Here is a 15,870-nt window from a genome sequence, read left to right as displayed (position 1 = left end):
CCCGCCCCGGAGGCTGCCGGTGGAGCCGGGTGGGGCGTTCCTGGCCAGCCCGCAGCGCCGGCCCCGCTCCCAACGCCGCGGTGGAGGCCGGTTGGCCCTGCCGGCAGCGGGCGGGGACAGAGCTTTGGTCGGCCCGGGCGGGGGGAGCCGAGTGGCGGAATGGCTCGCGCCGGGACTGCGGCAGGTGGTGGCAACGGCGGGGAGGGCCCGGGCTGAGGTCCGGCGAGAGGCAGGTGGGGCGGGGCGGCCCCCTGCAGGGGCAGGCGGTTATTTTGGGGGGGTCTGTGCTGGGGGAGGGGCAGGCGGTTATTTTTGGGGGGGGGTCTGTGCTGGGGGAGGGGCAGGCGGTTATTTGGGTAGGGCGTTGCTGAGGGGAGGCGGTTTATTGGGGGCGGTCTGTGCTGGGGAGGAGCAGGCGGTTTATTCGGGGGGGGGTCTGTGCTGGGGGAGGGGCAGGTGGTTATTTGGGGGGGTCTTTGCTGGCGTGAGGCGGTTTATTGGGGGGGTCTGTGCTGGGGGAGGGGCAGGCGGTTTATTGGGGGGGTCTTTGCTGGGGGGAGGCGGTTTATTGGGGTGGTCTGTGCTGGGGGAGGGGCAGGCGGTTTATTGGGGGGGGTCTTTGCTGGGGGGAGGCGGTTTATTGGGGTGGTCTGTGCTGGGGGAGGGGCAGGTGGTTTATTGGGGGGGTCTTTGCTGGGGGCAGGCGGTTTATTGGGGTGGTCTGTGCTGGGGGAGGGGCAGGCGGTTTATTGGGGGGGGTCTGTGCTGGGGAGGGGCAGGTGGTTATTTGGGGGCGGTGTTTGCTGGAGGAGGGGGTAGGCAGTTTATTTGGTGGGTCTCTGTTGGAGGAGGTGGTCTTTGTTGGGGGTAGTGGGTAGGTGCAGTATCACAATGGCAGGTATAATCTGGGGTGGGGTCCCTGGACTGGGAGTTGGGAGCTTGTGGGGGTCTAATCCTGACTGCTACAAACTGACTTTAGGCAAGTCTGTGTGTCTGTTTCTCTCTCGGTAAAATGGGCATAATAACACCTGCATTGCTTTGTAGAATGATTGGGGATCTGTGATCGAGGTGCTATGTAGGTGTTGATTTGATCATCTTTGACTATGAGTTTTGCTTCTCCCTGAGACAGTAGTTTTGAGTGTTTACTTTTCTGACCTCTGAAGTAAAATAACTAAAAACACTTTTATGGCTGACAGTTTGCGGAATTTGAAACAACTAAGGCTTGTTTCATAGCATAACCAGTGGTGATCTAGCAACAAAAAAAGGTTTTGAAATAAATGCAAGTTTGTAGGCCTCCCCTTCTCCCTCCTGCAAAGTTCCTTGCATAAGACTATCAGGAATTCAGCTACTAGGCGGTGGTATCATTCTATTATAAGTATTTAAACCCAGGGCTCAATGTGAGTGCAGGGCTCTGCCTGTGTGGAGCAGCTTGTTGCAGTCCAGAAAGTGCAGGTGTCAGGAATGTGGCATGAAATGTGTGTGCTGAGTTACACTTCTGTTCAAGGTGGACCCTTCCAGATAAGAGTATCAATTCTGAACTACAGCTCTTATTTTTATGCCTTAGAATTCTTAATGTTTCCATTTTGGAGGCTAATTAATAATTGGCTTAATACACCAGCTTCTCACCTCTGGAGATGAAGGTTCAAAGCCTGGAGTAGTTCATGAGTGAAAATATTACTTTTTAAAAAAACACGTGTATTCATTTGTTTGATCAGCTCAGTCTAGTCTTCAGGAGAGAGATGTCTGCATTGCAAAGCTGCTGTATGATTTACAGTTGAGTTCTAGAGAGGCCTTGCACTGGATTTTCGGTCAGGATTGATTTAGATGCATTTGCTGTGCTGTGTGGGATTCCCTGAACTGGAATAGTAAAGATGCTCCAAGATTGTGGTGCACTAGCAGATCTTAAGCCTGGTCTAAACTAAAAAGTTAGGTTGACCCAACTGCGTCGCTCAGAGGTGTGAAAAATCCACATCCCCGCATAGTTAAACTAACCTAACCCCTGCTGTAGATGGTGCTAGGTCACTAGAATAATTTTTCTGTCGACCTAGGTACCACTTCTCGGGGAGGGAGGTGGATTAACTACGCTGATGGGAGAATCCTTCCTGTTGGCATAGGCAGTGTCTACACTGAAGCTCTATAGTGGTGCAGTTGTGCCGCTGTTGCATTTCAAGTATAGACAAGCCCAGAGTGTCAGTAGAATGGAGGCATGGAATGGTAGCACTGGGTTTGAGATGCACTGGCAAAGCTGTTGTGGGCGCAGAGACACTTTTGTGGCACCTATCTACACACTAGTTCCAAGTGCTGTTTTAAAATAAAACCCTGTTTGGTGACATCAGGTCAGGGAGGGGTGGTGCTTAGGGCTGAATATTCTCTCACTGAGTTACTTCCGTTTTAGATGCTTCACCTATTGGGCCCAATGAAGTATCAAACAACTTCAGTCTTGCTCTTAGTGTTCAAATGCTGACATTTCTCAAAAGCGAGTGTTGTGTGGTCTTTGCTTAGCAGCCACATCTTAAATACTTGCTCATAAGTGTCTTGAGTGTTCTGATCTCTGTATAATGAAATGTATGTTTGTAAATGTTTAGAATTATATTTTATGCATGTTTGTCACTCTGTAGGCAATGTTTAAGTGACCCATATCTCATACTAGATTAAAATGAGAGATGTGCACACAGAGCTTTTGTCTGCAGGGTACTATGCTTGGCAGAGGAAGGGGGCTGGGATTTGTCTTTCCCAGTAGATTAGCTTTATTCACTACTTTAAATAGTTTGCAACCATCTTCCTCTGGTGTTTTGAGATGAAAAAGAGTTTGTTTACAGTATACTTTGCAGAAATTGCCCATGGAGAATATCCTGTTTCGTATAAGAGATATAGGTGTTGTATGTAGAGAGAACATAGCACAGATTTTCTTTGTTTTCTTTGCTAGGTTGCGTTCCTCTTGAGGTGCATTGTATTAATCAAAAGTGTTAACAGTGTTATAAACTCTCACTGTGCAACATTAAACAGTTTTGAACAGTGTTCAGGGTTTGGTATGCAGAGACCTCAGTCTGCTTAGCACAGGTGGTGGAACTAGTGGTGCTGACGCACCCCCTGGCTTGAAGTGGTTTCCATCATATACAGGGTTTACAGTTTGGTTCAATGGCTCTCAGCACCTCCACTATACAAATTGTTCCATCGCCCTTTCTGCTTAGTACCATGACGAATCCTTTTTAACCTTTTAGGAGAGATACAGAAAAGGAGGAAAAACAGTTAAAGCATTTAAGTAAGGCTTTAATTTTAGCAACATTTCTTGTTCCCTTTCCCTTTATCTGGAGAGAGTTTAAGAAGGAAAATCACCCTTGTCTGACAGTCTCTTAGATGGTATCAAAGATGGTGGTAACTGTTCTTTTGGGTAAAAGAGAAAAAGTTAGTTGAGATTTGCTGGAGCTGCTGCTGCTCTTGTTGAAGTCTGATCCCGTTTCATCCAGGGTGGTGTATGGGTTTCAACTGGAGCTGGTAGAGGTGGCAGTGTTATCTGTGTCCCTGTCTTTGGCCTGGTCTCGTCAGGACACCTCTCAAAATTAGGATGACAAAGGCCAAGAGTCCCAGCAGGTTGTGTGGCTGGCAGCCATGATAGTGAAGCTTGCTTCAGTAGCCTCCATCTGTTCTTTCACTCCAAAGTCTCTTTCTTTGAAGGACCCAAAAAGGGAGTGATGGGTGGAATAGCCCATCCTCTTGTTATTTTGTCCACCAGGTAGGCCTAATATCCAACACATCAGTTTTGGTTCCTTAATTTCCAGTACAATCTATTTTTACCAAACATGATTCCAACATAGTCCTGGAATCATATCAACTTGGCTTTTTGTTTGGACTAATTTAGTCTCTCTGTCTGGTTCTCTTGCACCTGTTTATAACATTCACTATTAAAAACAACTTGACCTACTTTCATTATCATTTGTTGTTATAGGTTATTGTAATATCTTATGAACATTAATATACTTTTTACACTTGAACTCACAATTAGGGTAAATTTGTTGTCCCAGTCATCACAAGAAGTCTCTTCAAATTGCTTATTGAATTTCCAGTCTCTGAAAAATAAGTGGACTAAGAGGAAAATTCTCCTCTCAGGTGCACAGGGCAGATCTTGATCTTTAGAGTCTGCTTCCTTAATGGCAGACACACCTAGGTCAGGTGCTCAGGGTATCTGATATGAAGCCAATCAGTTGGGTACAAGGGCAGAATTTTGTACTAAAGATTCAGTGAAATACCTGAAAATGACATGAGCTGAGAAATTGAAGTGTCCAGAAGAAACTATTAGACCACACATCGCAGACACAAGAAATTCTCAGCACCCTCCAATTAAAATTCTTCAAATATAGAAATACTCAGGATGCTTATTGGAACTGCCATGATAGATTGTTATAAGGTTATGCAGTGTACTCAAAATATTGAGCTGCAATATGCATTTAACAAATAAGATACCAAGTGTATTGGGAATAATATTTTTTATTTCTACTCTATTGTATATCGTATTTCTTGTTAGCATACATGCTTTCTTTTATAATGTGATTCTTTTATGTTCTTTGTATTGTTTTTCTTGACGTGCTATCTTTCATGTATTTAATGTATTTCTTTTGGTCAATTTAAAACAGTAAATGTGTGTGCACGCATATTTTATCTATGACATAAATCCTGTGTATCTGGATTTTAGTCTTATGCAACTTCTGCATATTATATATAATAACACACACTTCTAAATGAGGGTCATAATTACATTTGCCTCCAAAAAGTTAGTTTAAATAACTGTTGTGAGGATTTTGATCCTGTGTTAGATAGTGAGGCAGTCTTATATAGAACAAGGTTTGATACCCAAGTTGGTTTTGAATCTGCAGTTACTTTTATCTTTCCTGGTCTTTTGTTGTTAATGAGAACCTGGCTCTGAAAGGCTCTTGGCTTTTTCACTTTGTAAACAAGATTACTGGGTGTTCTTAGGCAGAGTTGGATGGAAACAGTCCAATCATCTGTAGCTCTGCCACAGAAGTTCTCAAAAGGATTGTGCAAGGAAAATTCAGGTCAGTGTTATAATTTCTGCTCAGGTTTCAGAGTAACAGCCGTGTTAGTCTGTATTTGCAAAAAGAAAAGGAGTACTTGTGGCACCTTCGAGACTAACCAATTTATTTGAGCATGAGCTTTCGTGAGCTACAGCTCACTTCATCGGATGCATACCGTGGAAACTGCAGAAGACATTATATACACAGAGACCATGAAACAATACCTCCTCCCACCCCACTCTCCTGCTGGTAATAGCTATTAGGGTCTGTAATAGCTATTACCAGCAGGAGAGTGGGGTGGGAGGAGGTATTGTTTCATGGTCTCTGTGTATATAATGTCTTCTGCAGTTTCCACGGTATGCATCCGATGAAGTGAGCTGTAGCTCACGAAAGCTCATGCTCAAATAAATTGGTTAGTTTCGAAGGTGCCACAAGTACTCAATTTCTGCTCAGTGTCTCCAACTGGATTTTCACCAGCTGCCTCTTGTTTCCTTGGCATCTCTGATGCATTCCTAGAGGTAAAAACTTTTGCCTATTTTTAAAATTGTTGTAAGTAAAGCTGGAGGAAAATTTTTGGATGAATAGTATTGTTTGACCTGAAAATATTTGCAAAATTGACACACAAAGTTTTGGCCATTCACAAAAAAGGAGAAGGAAGAGGTAGTGCCAACCTCTCCCTGCCTTATAATATTTGGCCCTGTGTTGGAGATCCAAGTTTGAATCCCTACTCTAGAACAGACCCAAACCAGTTTTTTTATTTTTAAATTTCAAACTGCCACCAAACTGAAAAATCAGTTATTCTCCCAGTTCTAGTTGGAATTGATTATCTTGCTACATAAGCTTTAATTGAGACCTATGTATTAACTTGTCCACCATACTCAGTTACATTAGTTTGGAATGTTATGCTTTAGTATGAACAAATCTGTGTTGACTAAAGAACTGTAGATAGATAGCAGAATGTAATTATCAGTAATCTTACTGATCAATGTTGATTTAGCAGCAAAGAGTCCTGTGGCACCTTATAGACTAACAGACGTATTGGAGCATAAACTTTCGTGGGTGAATACCCACTTTGTCGGATGCATGTAGTGGAAATTTCCAGAGGCAGGTATATGTTGATTTAAAAGGACACTGGTCCTTTCTTTCATATTTTCTAGAAAGAAAAAAAATCTTTCTTCAGAAGTATGTTTTCTTTGTGAGTACTTGGAGAAGAACAATTGCCTTATACTCTGCAGAACTGTTATGATGACTGGTTGTCTTGAAGAAAATGTCTAGATAAGACAGGCTTATCCATTACACAGTATCCTACAGACTGTCACCTTGATGTTGTTCCTATAGTTGTGCAAACTGGCTGCTGCCATCAGTACGAGTATATTTATGACAAAGGCCACTTATTTGTTGTCTAACACTTTTCTTATCAAATTCCTTAAGAAAATATTGCTGCTTCAGTGAGCTGTCAGTTTCAGTTTAGAGTATTTATGGTCAAACTGTGAACTTTTAGAAATGGAGAGGAAGGGGGAATGGGATTTTTTTTAAAAGATACGCTGTAGTTCAAAAATCATTATTTTGGGGGTAGTTTTTTGGCCTGTTATATGATGGTCCTCACTGGCCTTGGAATCTTTGGGTACATCTACACGTCAAAAAAAAAAAAAAAAAAAAATCAATCCCGTGGCAGCAAGTTTCAGAGGCCAGGTCAGCAGACTTGGGCTTGTGCTATGGGGCTAAAAATAGAAGTGTAGACATTTGGGCTTGGGCATGTGCCCAGGCTCTGGAATCCGGGGAGCGTCTCCGAGCCCAGGCTCCAGCACGAGTGGGAACATCTACACTGGTATTTTTAGCCCCATAGTGCAGCCTCCATGAGTCCAAGTCAGTGGACCTGGGCTCTGAGATTCACTGCTGTGGGTGGTTTTTTTGCAGTATAGATGTATCCTATGAGTCTACAAGTGCAGGATATCCTTCAAATAGCTTCTCAAATGTGATGTTTTCATGCCTAACTAAGAGGTAGCAGTCTCTGGATTCTTATCTAGTTTCTTCTTTTATACTCCAGCATTGATTTGAGTCACTCAAAGGTTTTATTGTATATTAATTTTCTAATTTTTAATGTAGCATGCTTTATTTTTAATGCACTTTTGGTGTTGGGAGTGAACTAGGGAAGCTCTATAAAGTACACTGCCTGCTGCTTGTTCTAACATGCCAGAAGATTCAATTTCTGTGTGTAATCCAACCCAGTCTCCCAACTACTGCCACGTTTTCATCTATCTGTAAACAGCATGACTGTTGGTATCAGGGGAAGACGACCAAATTAATCCCAGATGGGGACCTATTTCAGCCAGTGTCAGACTTTCCAGTTAATTTAAGGTAGCAGGTCAGTAATTTGGGTGTGTGTGTTTGTTTTCTCTTAAAATCCTTTCATTGCTAGAGTGTTAACTTTTACTGAATGTCATGCTGTTTAACAAAATGATACCAAATATGATATAACAATGGTGCGGGGGTTGGGAACCTCATTATTATATTTTGTTGCCCTTGTTACTATAGCACCAGTGGCACCATCTCAAGGCTGCGATGGCACTTTCATCTTAAATATTCAGGGTATTTTCTCTGAGCTAAAAAGTAGGAAACCAGGAACAATGTTTCTACCCAAATAAAAAAAGGAAAAAAAGTGTAGCTATTCTCTCTACAAATTATGAATATTTCAGCAGGATTGTACCGGGCGCAAGGGAGCCACAAAATATTAGCCACTGTTTTGGATTCACTACATCTGTACCCAAGGGGCAAAGCCAAGCCACCATATGTTGTGATCCTTTCATATCTCAGAAGGGGATGGCAAGTCATTGGTTTGATGCAATACTCCCAAGGTGTACCAGGGGCTATAAGAAATAGTAATGCTGATTCAGTAGGTAGCAGTCTTTCCTTTGTTTCATTACTGAACAAAAATAATAGAATGGAAGTAGGGGACACAGTGTTGCTAAAACTGCTGCCATCTTGATATTTTTTGACCATTTGTCACTAAAAAGCCCAAGTGACTTGGCTAAATTCCAACTTGTGTAATTACATTGCACCAACCAAAGCTCTCACTGCAGTTTCAAGTGGATATATTCTTCACTTCCTGTCTTTCATTATTGCGTGGAGTTACTTTGCACTATAAACAATTTTTACAGTTGGGAGTTTCGTTTCTTGAGTGTGGGAATTGTGAAGTCTTAATTCTTATGCTGGAAGGAATCAGAAAAACATTGTACTATCCCATCAAGTTCTCCAGAGATGGAGAGTCCTCCCTGAAGTTTGCCACTATTGTCTTATATCTCCAGGTAGTGGATTGCTCTGAAGACAGTTGAAGCCCACCTCCAGGCCAGAGAGTGATTTTTTTCAGTTTATGTTAATCCCCTGCAAATGTAATGCTTGTGCAGAAATAGCTGAGTATTACTACAGTATAATTGCTTTATAGTGAGTAACTGACACATTGCTTTCCCCCACTCTGCATCATTCCCTTTTATTCCATTGATTTATATTTTTTTTAAAAAATTGCATTTATATGAAAATAGGTCTATTTTGCTGTAGTAGGAATTCAACAAGTGAATTCTTTCCTGATCAGAGACCAGCATATTGCCCTAGGAAGATGTTTTGCTGTGTAATCTCCATGGTTTGTGTCCTTGTACCTTTTTTCCCCCTTTAAAACCAAGTTCTTGAAGGGAGGACACAGTTACTGTATATGTGGCAAAGAACTCAATCTTGGATTCCCTATCTTCATTAACAGTTCAATAAACAGAGCACTGATCTTAAGACAGAAGACTCAGTCCAATTCTGCTGTACATTAAATGGCTATGAATGATAAAGATAAATATTTTATGACATTTAATATCTCTCTTGGCTAGCAGCTGCAGTAGTCTATTTTAGTTTGTTCATCATGGCATTAATGTAGTTTCCCGTACATGTTTCATTGGTTGTCATGTTGTAAATATATTTAGGGTCCCATCCTGTGAACACTTCCACATTCGTAACTATGCTCAAGGAAGATAATGCTTTTGAAGTCAATGCGATTAGTACTGGAACTAAATTTTTCACTACATTATGGTTCATTGAACGCCTATTCTTTACTGATTCAGCAGTGTACAATGTAAATTTAATCAAGGGAATTCTGTGAGAAAGGATACATTGGTTGAAATACTTCTCAAAACTTATGGACAGGTATAATAAAACACAGATTTACTGAGAACCAGTCAGCAGTTGAAGCAGCTTACCTCCCATCCCCACCTCTAGGATTTCATGTGCCTCTCCTCAGAGACACTGTTGTAGGTTCCCCCAATCCTGGATCACTGTGGAACAGGGACGTGTCTTTCACTATGCTGACGGGTGTTTTGGGAAGCTGGTTGACTGGCTGGGTTCAAACCTGACTTTTATGAATCTCTTATTTTTCCCAAATATTTTAGCTGTCTCCCTGAAACCTTTGGAAAATTAACACTATTCTTAATAAATTTATAATCAGCAGATAATGACTAGAGCTGATATGAACGGTGTTCCTGCTAGCGAGCTTTAGAATTGGACATATTTTTTAATGAGATTGCTACCATTCATTTCCTTTGGTCAGGCCAAGTCATCAGATTAAGTTCTCAGATACTGCGGTAGTGTGGTAACTTATAAGTACCTGAGAGAGAGCAGTACCGAGCCTAAATCTATCCCTGTGCAACAGAAGAAAATGTTCATTTTTTCCCAGGGAAATGTTAAATGTTAGCAGTTCTGGTTCACTGACAGGTTCAGAAATTGGTCATCCTCAGATCATGAGATCCTACAATTTCATGGCCTTGTTCTGCATGAATGTTTGAGGGTGCATGTGGGCGAATCCAGGCTGAACTAGTTGGATCAGAGGGCAAGGGGGCTTTCTGTATTACTATAGAATTTACAATTATGTAAAACTCAGTGCTTCAAAGTGTCAGACTTAGAGAAGAAAGGACTTTGCCCAGAATTTGTGCTGCAGCACTCTTAAGCAATTTGTCTGTTTAAAAGAAATAATACTGAATGTATTTAGCTCATGGGTGAAATTAACCACCATAAAAGCATTTTTGGATCAACATGAATATATTATGTACTGGAATCAGTATAGGAAGAGCCAGTGCCCTAGCATCACTTCATAACAATGGGTGTTCTGCTGCTGGTAGAAGAAAAAGGGCCAGGGGTGGGTAGGCGGAGGTCCATTTTGCTACAGAATAAAAGTCATATCTGCAAAGTAGAAACTTTCAATACAAAATAGTTGAAGTTCAGGGGGAATACAAGAGGTGTGATATGGTGAAAACTTATTAACTTTTCAGTCTCATTTATCAAAGGTTTTGTAATGCCCCTGTCAAGTCTGGCTTAAAAAAAAAAAAGTGAAGAAAGCAAATATGTATCCTGGCCAATTTACTGAATAAACATTTTCTCATAAAACCAGTGCATTAGCTCTTGCTAACTCCTGTGGGTTTTATACTTGCTGTGTAGTGTTTGCTGTGCTGCCATTGTTCAGATGCACTGTTGTGTAACGACCTCATTGCAGACATTGTTTCCAAAATGGCCATGGTAACCTGCCACCAAATAGTGGCATTTTTTAAACTCTTCGATCAGTTGAGTGTCCTCAGAGCCACTGATACTCTAAATCAGTGATACTAAGACCTCGGTGGTTCAGGAGTCAACTTAGCGATCAACGTTATTCAAAAGAGCCGCAGTAATGTGAATTTATTGTTTCATTTACCATTTTGTGTGTGTATGTATTCTCATAGCAAAATGACTGACCAAGTATTATTATTTTATCTACTACAATTGGTTAATAACATAGTAAATGCATCCTGTTCCATTTATAATTTAGTTTATTAATAATTAAATCATACAGTGTTTTAACATCACGTGCTGCAGAGAGCCGCAGGAGACAAAGTAAAGAGCCACTTTTGTGGCTCTCGAGCCTCAGTCTGTGTCATTGCTCTAAATATACCTTTCCAACTTGCTCATTCGTGTAGGAACTACTTGTTTGGAACCATGAAAAGCCCCACCTATAATTCATTTCCTTTCTACCTGAGCTGTTCTCTTGTCTTCACTCTCCCCCACTCCCAAAATATGGACTAAAAACTAAAAAAGTAAATCTGTTGGTGGCTTTTTATGCTGATGGTAAAAAGTTACTGTAGAACAATTTAGTCCTTGTTGCAAACTTTGGACCCTATTTGTGAAAACAGATCAGTTGCCTTACTGTGATTATGTCACCTAGTTTATGTGGAAGAACAGACAGCATAGAGTGTTGTTCCTTGTTCTGTTACTCACTAAATTCTTCTGTGGTTCACCAGACTTTGTGTAACTCATAAGAGAATAGAAAGGAAGAGACATGCTCTGTTGCCGATAACTGAGTTGTAAAGCAGTGATTGACTCTTACATGGAGATTTTTCCACCAATTGGTTGTCAAGATTGGATGCTTTTCTAAAAGCTCTGCTCTAGGAATTATTTTGGAGATGTTTTATGGCCTGTGTTATACAGGAGGTGAGACAGACAGATGATCACAATGGTCCTTTCTGGCCTTTGAATCTATGAATAAGCAGAACAGAGAACAGCACATTGAATAAGAATAGATTCTCTAATTGAAAGTGAAGGTATTCACTTAATATATTTTGATGGAGAGGAAAAAACAGACCTTTGGGGTTTCATTTTGCCAGTGCTATCTTGAGCACTTCAAAAGCTATGTTTAGGCAAGATTTTCTTCTAGGACTTGATATCTTGATCATGCTAGCAGGGAGAAATCAGTTTTTAAAACAAATACAAATCTTTATCCTCTTCATAAGCTGTAGATGAAACATGGCATTTCTGTGATGTGAAATATTCAGAAAATGGAAGTGTACTCAGATAACTGTGAACTTTTCTTCTTTTTTTAAATCTTCAGAAAAAGCAGTTGACCACCAGAAGGAATGTGAAGTTCACCAGTATGTGAAGTTTATTTCTAAACAAGATGTTGTCTGGAGGACCAAATAAACTTTTATGGACCATTGGAGCCGAAAGATTAGTTACATGACATTATTTTTGTCTCTTCACTGTGCAGTTCTGTACCAAGTCAATGTTGCTTTATGTTAAGACCAAACAGTAGTCTCCTGACATCAACATGTCGTCTGTAACAAACACTCAGACTCTAGCGGACTTTGATCCTCCTGTCCCTGAGGAAAAGTCAAAGGGGAAATCATTATTTCAGTTGGGCCCCTTCTTTGCTAACAGGAGTGAGAAAATTGTAATTGCCAGGAGTGACAGTGTACCAGAAGAAAATGTACTGAAAATAACCATCACTGAGACTACAGTCATTGAGTCGGACTTGGGCATCTGGAATTATCATGCTCTGATCTACCTCACATTGTGGTTTTTCTTTAGCTTTTGTACCCTTTTTCTTAACAAATACATTCTTTCACTACTGGAAGGAGAACCCAGCATGCTAGGTAATTATGATTTTCATTATAAGCTTCGGTTCCATTAAAATATTTGAGTGTCAGATTCTGTGTGATAGACTTAAATTGACGAGCGGTTTGTTCAGAGTGAGAGCAGCATGGTCAAGTGGTCTAAGCACAGGACTGGGATCTAGGAATGCCTAAGTTGTAATTTTGGACTTGACATGGACTCCGTCTGGCTTTTAGTGAATCTGCTAAATTTCTGTGCCTCAGTTTCCCCCTCTGTAAGGTGGGATAAAACTATTTCATAGAGATTCTGTGACGATTTGTAAGGTAATGTTTGTAAAGCGCTTTAAAGAGGAGTGCTATATAATTTTTGTATACAATGAAACCTTGTAGTCTATTGAGTGGTAAAATTGTGTTTTAGGGGTTTTTTTAATAACTTAAAGTCTAATTTTAAATAAATTATTTGTATTCTTATCTCCAGAGACCTACATGTATCTAAGGTCTCACTGAATTGCAAAGGTTTGATCTTCATATGACCATGTTAACATATCTGTTTTTTAAGGAGTAGGGGGACATGGTAACTGTGAACTAATTTGCATAGGCACACAGTTAATCCTCCATCTTTGTCTCTTATCCTGCTGGTCGTTTCAGAGGGAAAGGGCTTTTACTAGAATTTTATGAAGCTTAGAGATAAGCATCCATATTTGTTGACACCTACCAAGGATCTCTGAAACTAAATTAATCTAATTAATAGCTTGGTACTTAATGCTGTATTCATCTTCTGACCCCTCTTGGTTTCTCATTTTTTCTTAGGTGCTGTTCAGATGCTTTCAACCACTTTCATTGGCTGTATAAAAATGTTTGTTCCATGCTGTTTGTACCAGCACAAAACACGTATCTCTTACCCTCCCAATTTCATCATGACAATGTTGTTTGTTGGACTGATGAGGTAAATGGCTGAATATTTCCAGGGCGGGCAGTATACGTGGTAGCACTGTGTATTGCCTTGCAGGAGACCCACTTTCACATCTCTTCTTCCTTCATGAGAAGGGCAGAGGGCATTGTTCATACAAAACTTTTTCTCAGAAATCTCACAATGATCCATCCATCCTTTAGTTGCTCTTTCTAAACACCTCTTTTCTTCTGAAAAACAAGTCTTTGAAACTCTTTGCACTCCATCGGTTTTAATCTGCCATCTAAAAAAAATCTCTCTCTCTCAATGTTTTCTTTTGGTGATGTGATGTTTCTCTTCTCTGTAAGACTAGTACTTTGTTCTCGTTCTGATTATTACTACTTATTGTGGTGTTGCTGTGTCCTCCTATTATCCTTTCCCAGCAATTTGTATCAGAAGTTATTTAAAATATTTATAAAATTACATTTTGTTTTTAAACCTACACCTTTAAAAGAAAGTATTTGCTATAGCCTTGGACAGAGCAAGACTATATATCATGCCTGATGAGAGGCTATTAAAACATTGTTTGGGCTCACCTTCGCTTCAAGTCTAAACTGTTTTTTACTAAACTGGTAGCAGCTATTGAACAGAGTCTTTCAGCACTGTTGTGTTTTATGATTTAAAAGGAAACTGAATGGAAGTGACCTTTCATTCTGATGAAATAGGAAGCTTAAATGTAGCATACATAATTTAGTTACTATACCACAAATGTGTATATTTAAAAATTGTGGCACGGTAACTAAATTATGTTAAGCATCTAAAGCTAAAATGTGCCTTTTAAGCGTTGTTTTACTGTCTCTGCTTGACTTTGTATGTCTCTCTTTCAGGTTTGCAACAGTGGTTTTAGGTCTAGTAAGCTTGAAAAATGTGGCTGTTTCATTTGCTGAAACAGTTAAAAGCTCTGCACCTATTTTTACTGTCATTATGTCCCGGATGATTTTAGGGGAATACACTGGTAAGTAGTTTGTTGGAATGTTATCATTTTGCAATGTAATGTGGGCTATTTGGCGATTGATAAAGAGATTCCATCTGAGTTGTTTAGTGATTAATGCAGCTGGAAAAGTTGTCCTTATTGAACAGAGTCTCAACTATAAATTGAGCAGGCAAGGACCGTATAAAAAGTAATTTGTCAAAGGACAGTGTTGGTTGGAAATTTGCTTTTCTGATCCAAAAAAAAAAATACTGTTACAATATTTTAGATACATTTTTTTAAAAATGATGTTTATGTGTATGTTCTTCCCGTGTGGAAAGCTGCTGATCTGACGAGCATTTTAAAAATCTTGAGTGTCTTCACTGTGTCCAGCCTGAGGCTAAAAAATAAAACTGGCCTCTTAAATGCTTTTTCATAATCACCACTGAATTGCAATTGCATTCCAATCTTCTCGTCTTTGAGGGACCTTGCCCTAATCAGCAATGTGAATTCTTCCTGACATGAAGTCTGAGGGGTTGAGGACTGAATGAAGCCAGAGGAAGGAGGATTAGCACCATTGCAGGGATGGAGGGCAAATATTAATTTCTTCTGCCATTTGAGGACACTGACAAGAAAACCAAGGCTGGAGAAGGTCAATTTTAATTTACCTCTGCAGGGCAGATGTGCTGGTAACTCAGTACACCTATAATATCTTTAAGTGCAGGTCAACAGCTTGTCTGAAATCTCCTTTGATTGAAACTAAAATATCCATTAGTTTTGAAATGAGAGGAGTCATTACTAAACAAGTTAAGATGGAGCTCATTAAGTTTTTCTAAATTTGTATTATCTGACGCATGTAGTTTTGTAAAAAGAAAAGGAGTACTTGTGGCACCTTAGAGACTAACCAATTTATTTGAGCATGAGCTTTCGTGAGCTACAGCTCACTTCATCAGATGCATACCGTGGAAACTGCAGCAGACTTTATACACACACAGAGAATATGAAACAATACCTCCTCCCACCCCACTGTCCTGCTGGTAATAGCTTATCTAAAGTGATCAACAGGTGGGCCATTTCCAGCACAAATCCAGGTTTTCTCACCCTCCCCCCCCCCACACAAATTCACTCTCCTGCTGGTGCTAGCCCATCCAAAGTGACAACTCTTTACATAATCAAGTCGGGCTATTTCCTGCATAGATCCAGGTTTTCTCACATCCCCCCCACCCCCATACACACACAAACTCACTCTCCTGCTGGTAATAGCTCATCTAAACTGACCACTCTCCAAGTTTAAATCCAAGTTAAACCAGAACATCGGGGGGGGGAGGAAAAAACAAGAGGAAACAGGCTACCTTGCATTTTTGTAAGTACAGTAATGTAAAGTAGAGCTGGATGAATTTTTTTGGCCAGAATTTTTTCACTGAAAAAAGGCAGATTCAGCAACACTGAAACAATTCATGATTTCCTTTCTGGTTAGGTGAATTGTTCAGGGAAAAAAAACTCTGTCGTAATTATTCATTTTAGAAAGACAGGGTGCGTGAAGTAATTGTGACATGCCCCAGAGTACAATCTGGATTGTTGGATCGTTGTGCCCTC

The 15,870-nt window shown here is 40.4% G+C and overlaps 1 protein-coding gene across 9 annotated transcripts in view; it reads left to right on the top strand.

Annotated features, from left to right (window-relative positions):
• Window positions 1-15,870, top strand: part of SLC35E2B (solute carrier family 35 member E2B) — a 34,947-nt gene that overhangs the window by 4,429 nt on the left and 14,648 nt on the right. For 4 of the 9 annotated variants that reach the window (XM_075121053.1, XM_075121056.1, XM_075121055.1 and 1 more), the window contains exons 2-4: window positions 11,917-12,457; window positions 13,226-13,361; window positions 14,192-14,319. In XM_075121053.1, coding sequence (XP_074977154.1) covers window positions 12,133-12,457; window positions 13,226-13,361; window positions 14,192-14,319 — 589 coding nt within the window. In that variant the 5' untranslated portion in view covers window positions 11,917-12,132. Of the gene's footprint in view, window positions 1-83; window positions 234-4,976; window positions 5,052-7,299; window positions 7,396-11,916; window positions 12,458-13,225; window positions 13,362-14,191; window positions 14,320-15,870 lie in introns of those variants that run through there. The other 5 variants (XM_048824876.2, XM_048824877.2, XM_075121054.1 and 2 more) reach the window with 5 other exon arrangements.

Source organism: Caretta caretta, chromosome 18 (assembly GCF_965140235.1).
Source record: "Caretta caretta isolate rCarCar2 chromosome 18, rCarCar1.hap1, whole genome shotgun sequence".
Classification (NCBI taxonomy): Eukaryota; Metazoa; Chordata; order Testudines; family Cheloniidae; genus Caretta; species Caretta caretta.
Note: the sequence above shows the minus strand (reverse complement) of the source record. Positions and strands in the feature narration are given on the sequence as shown.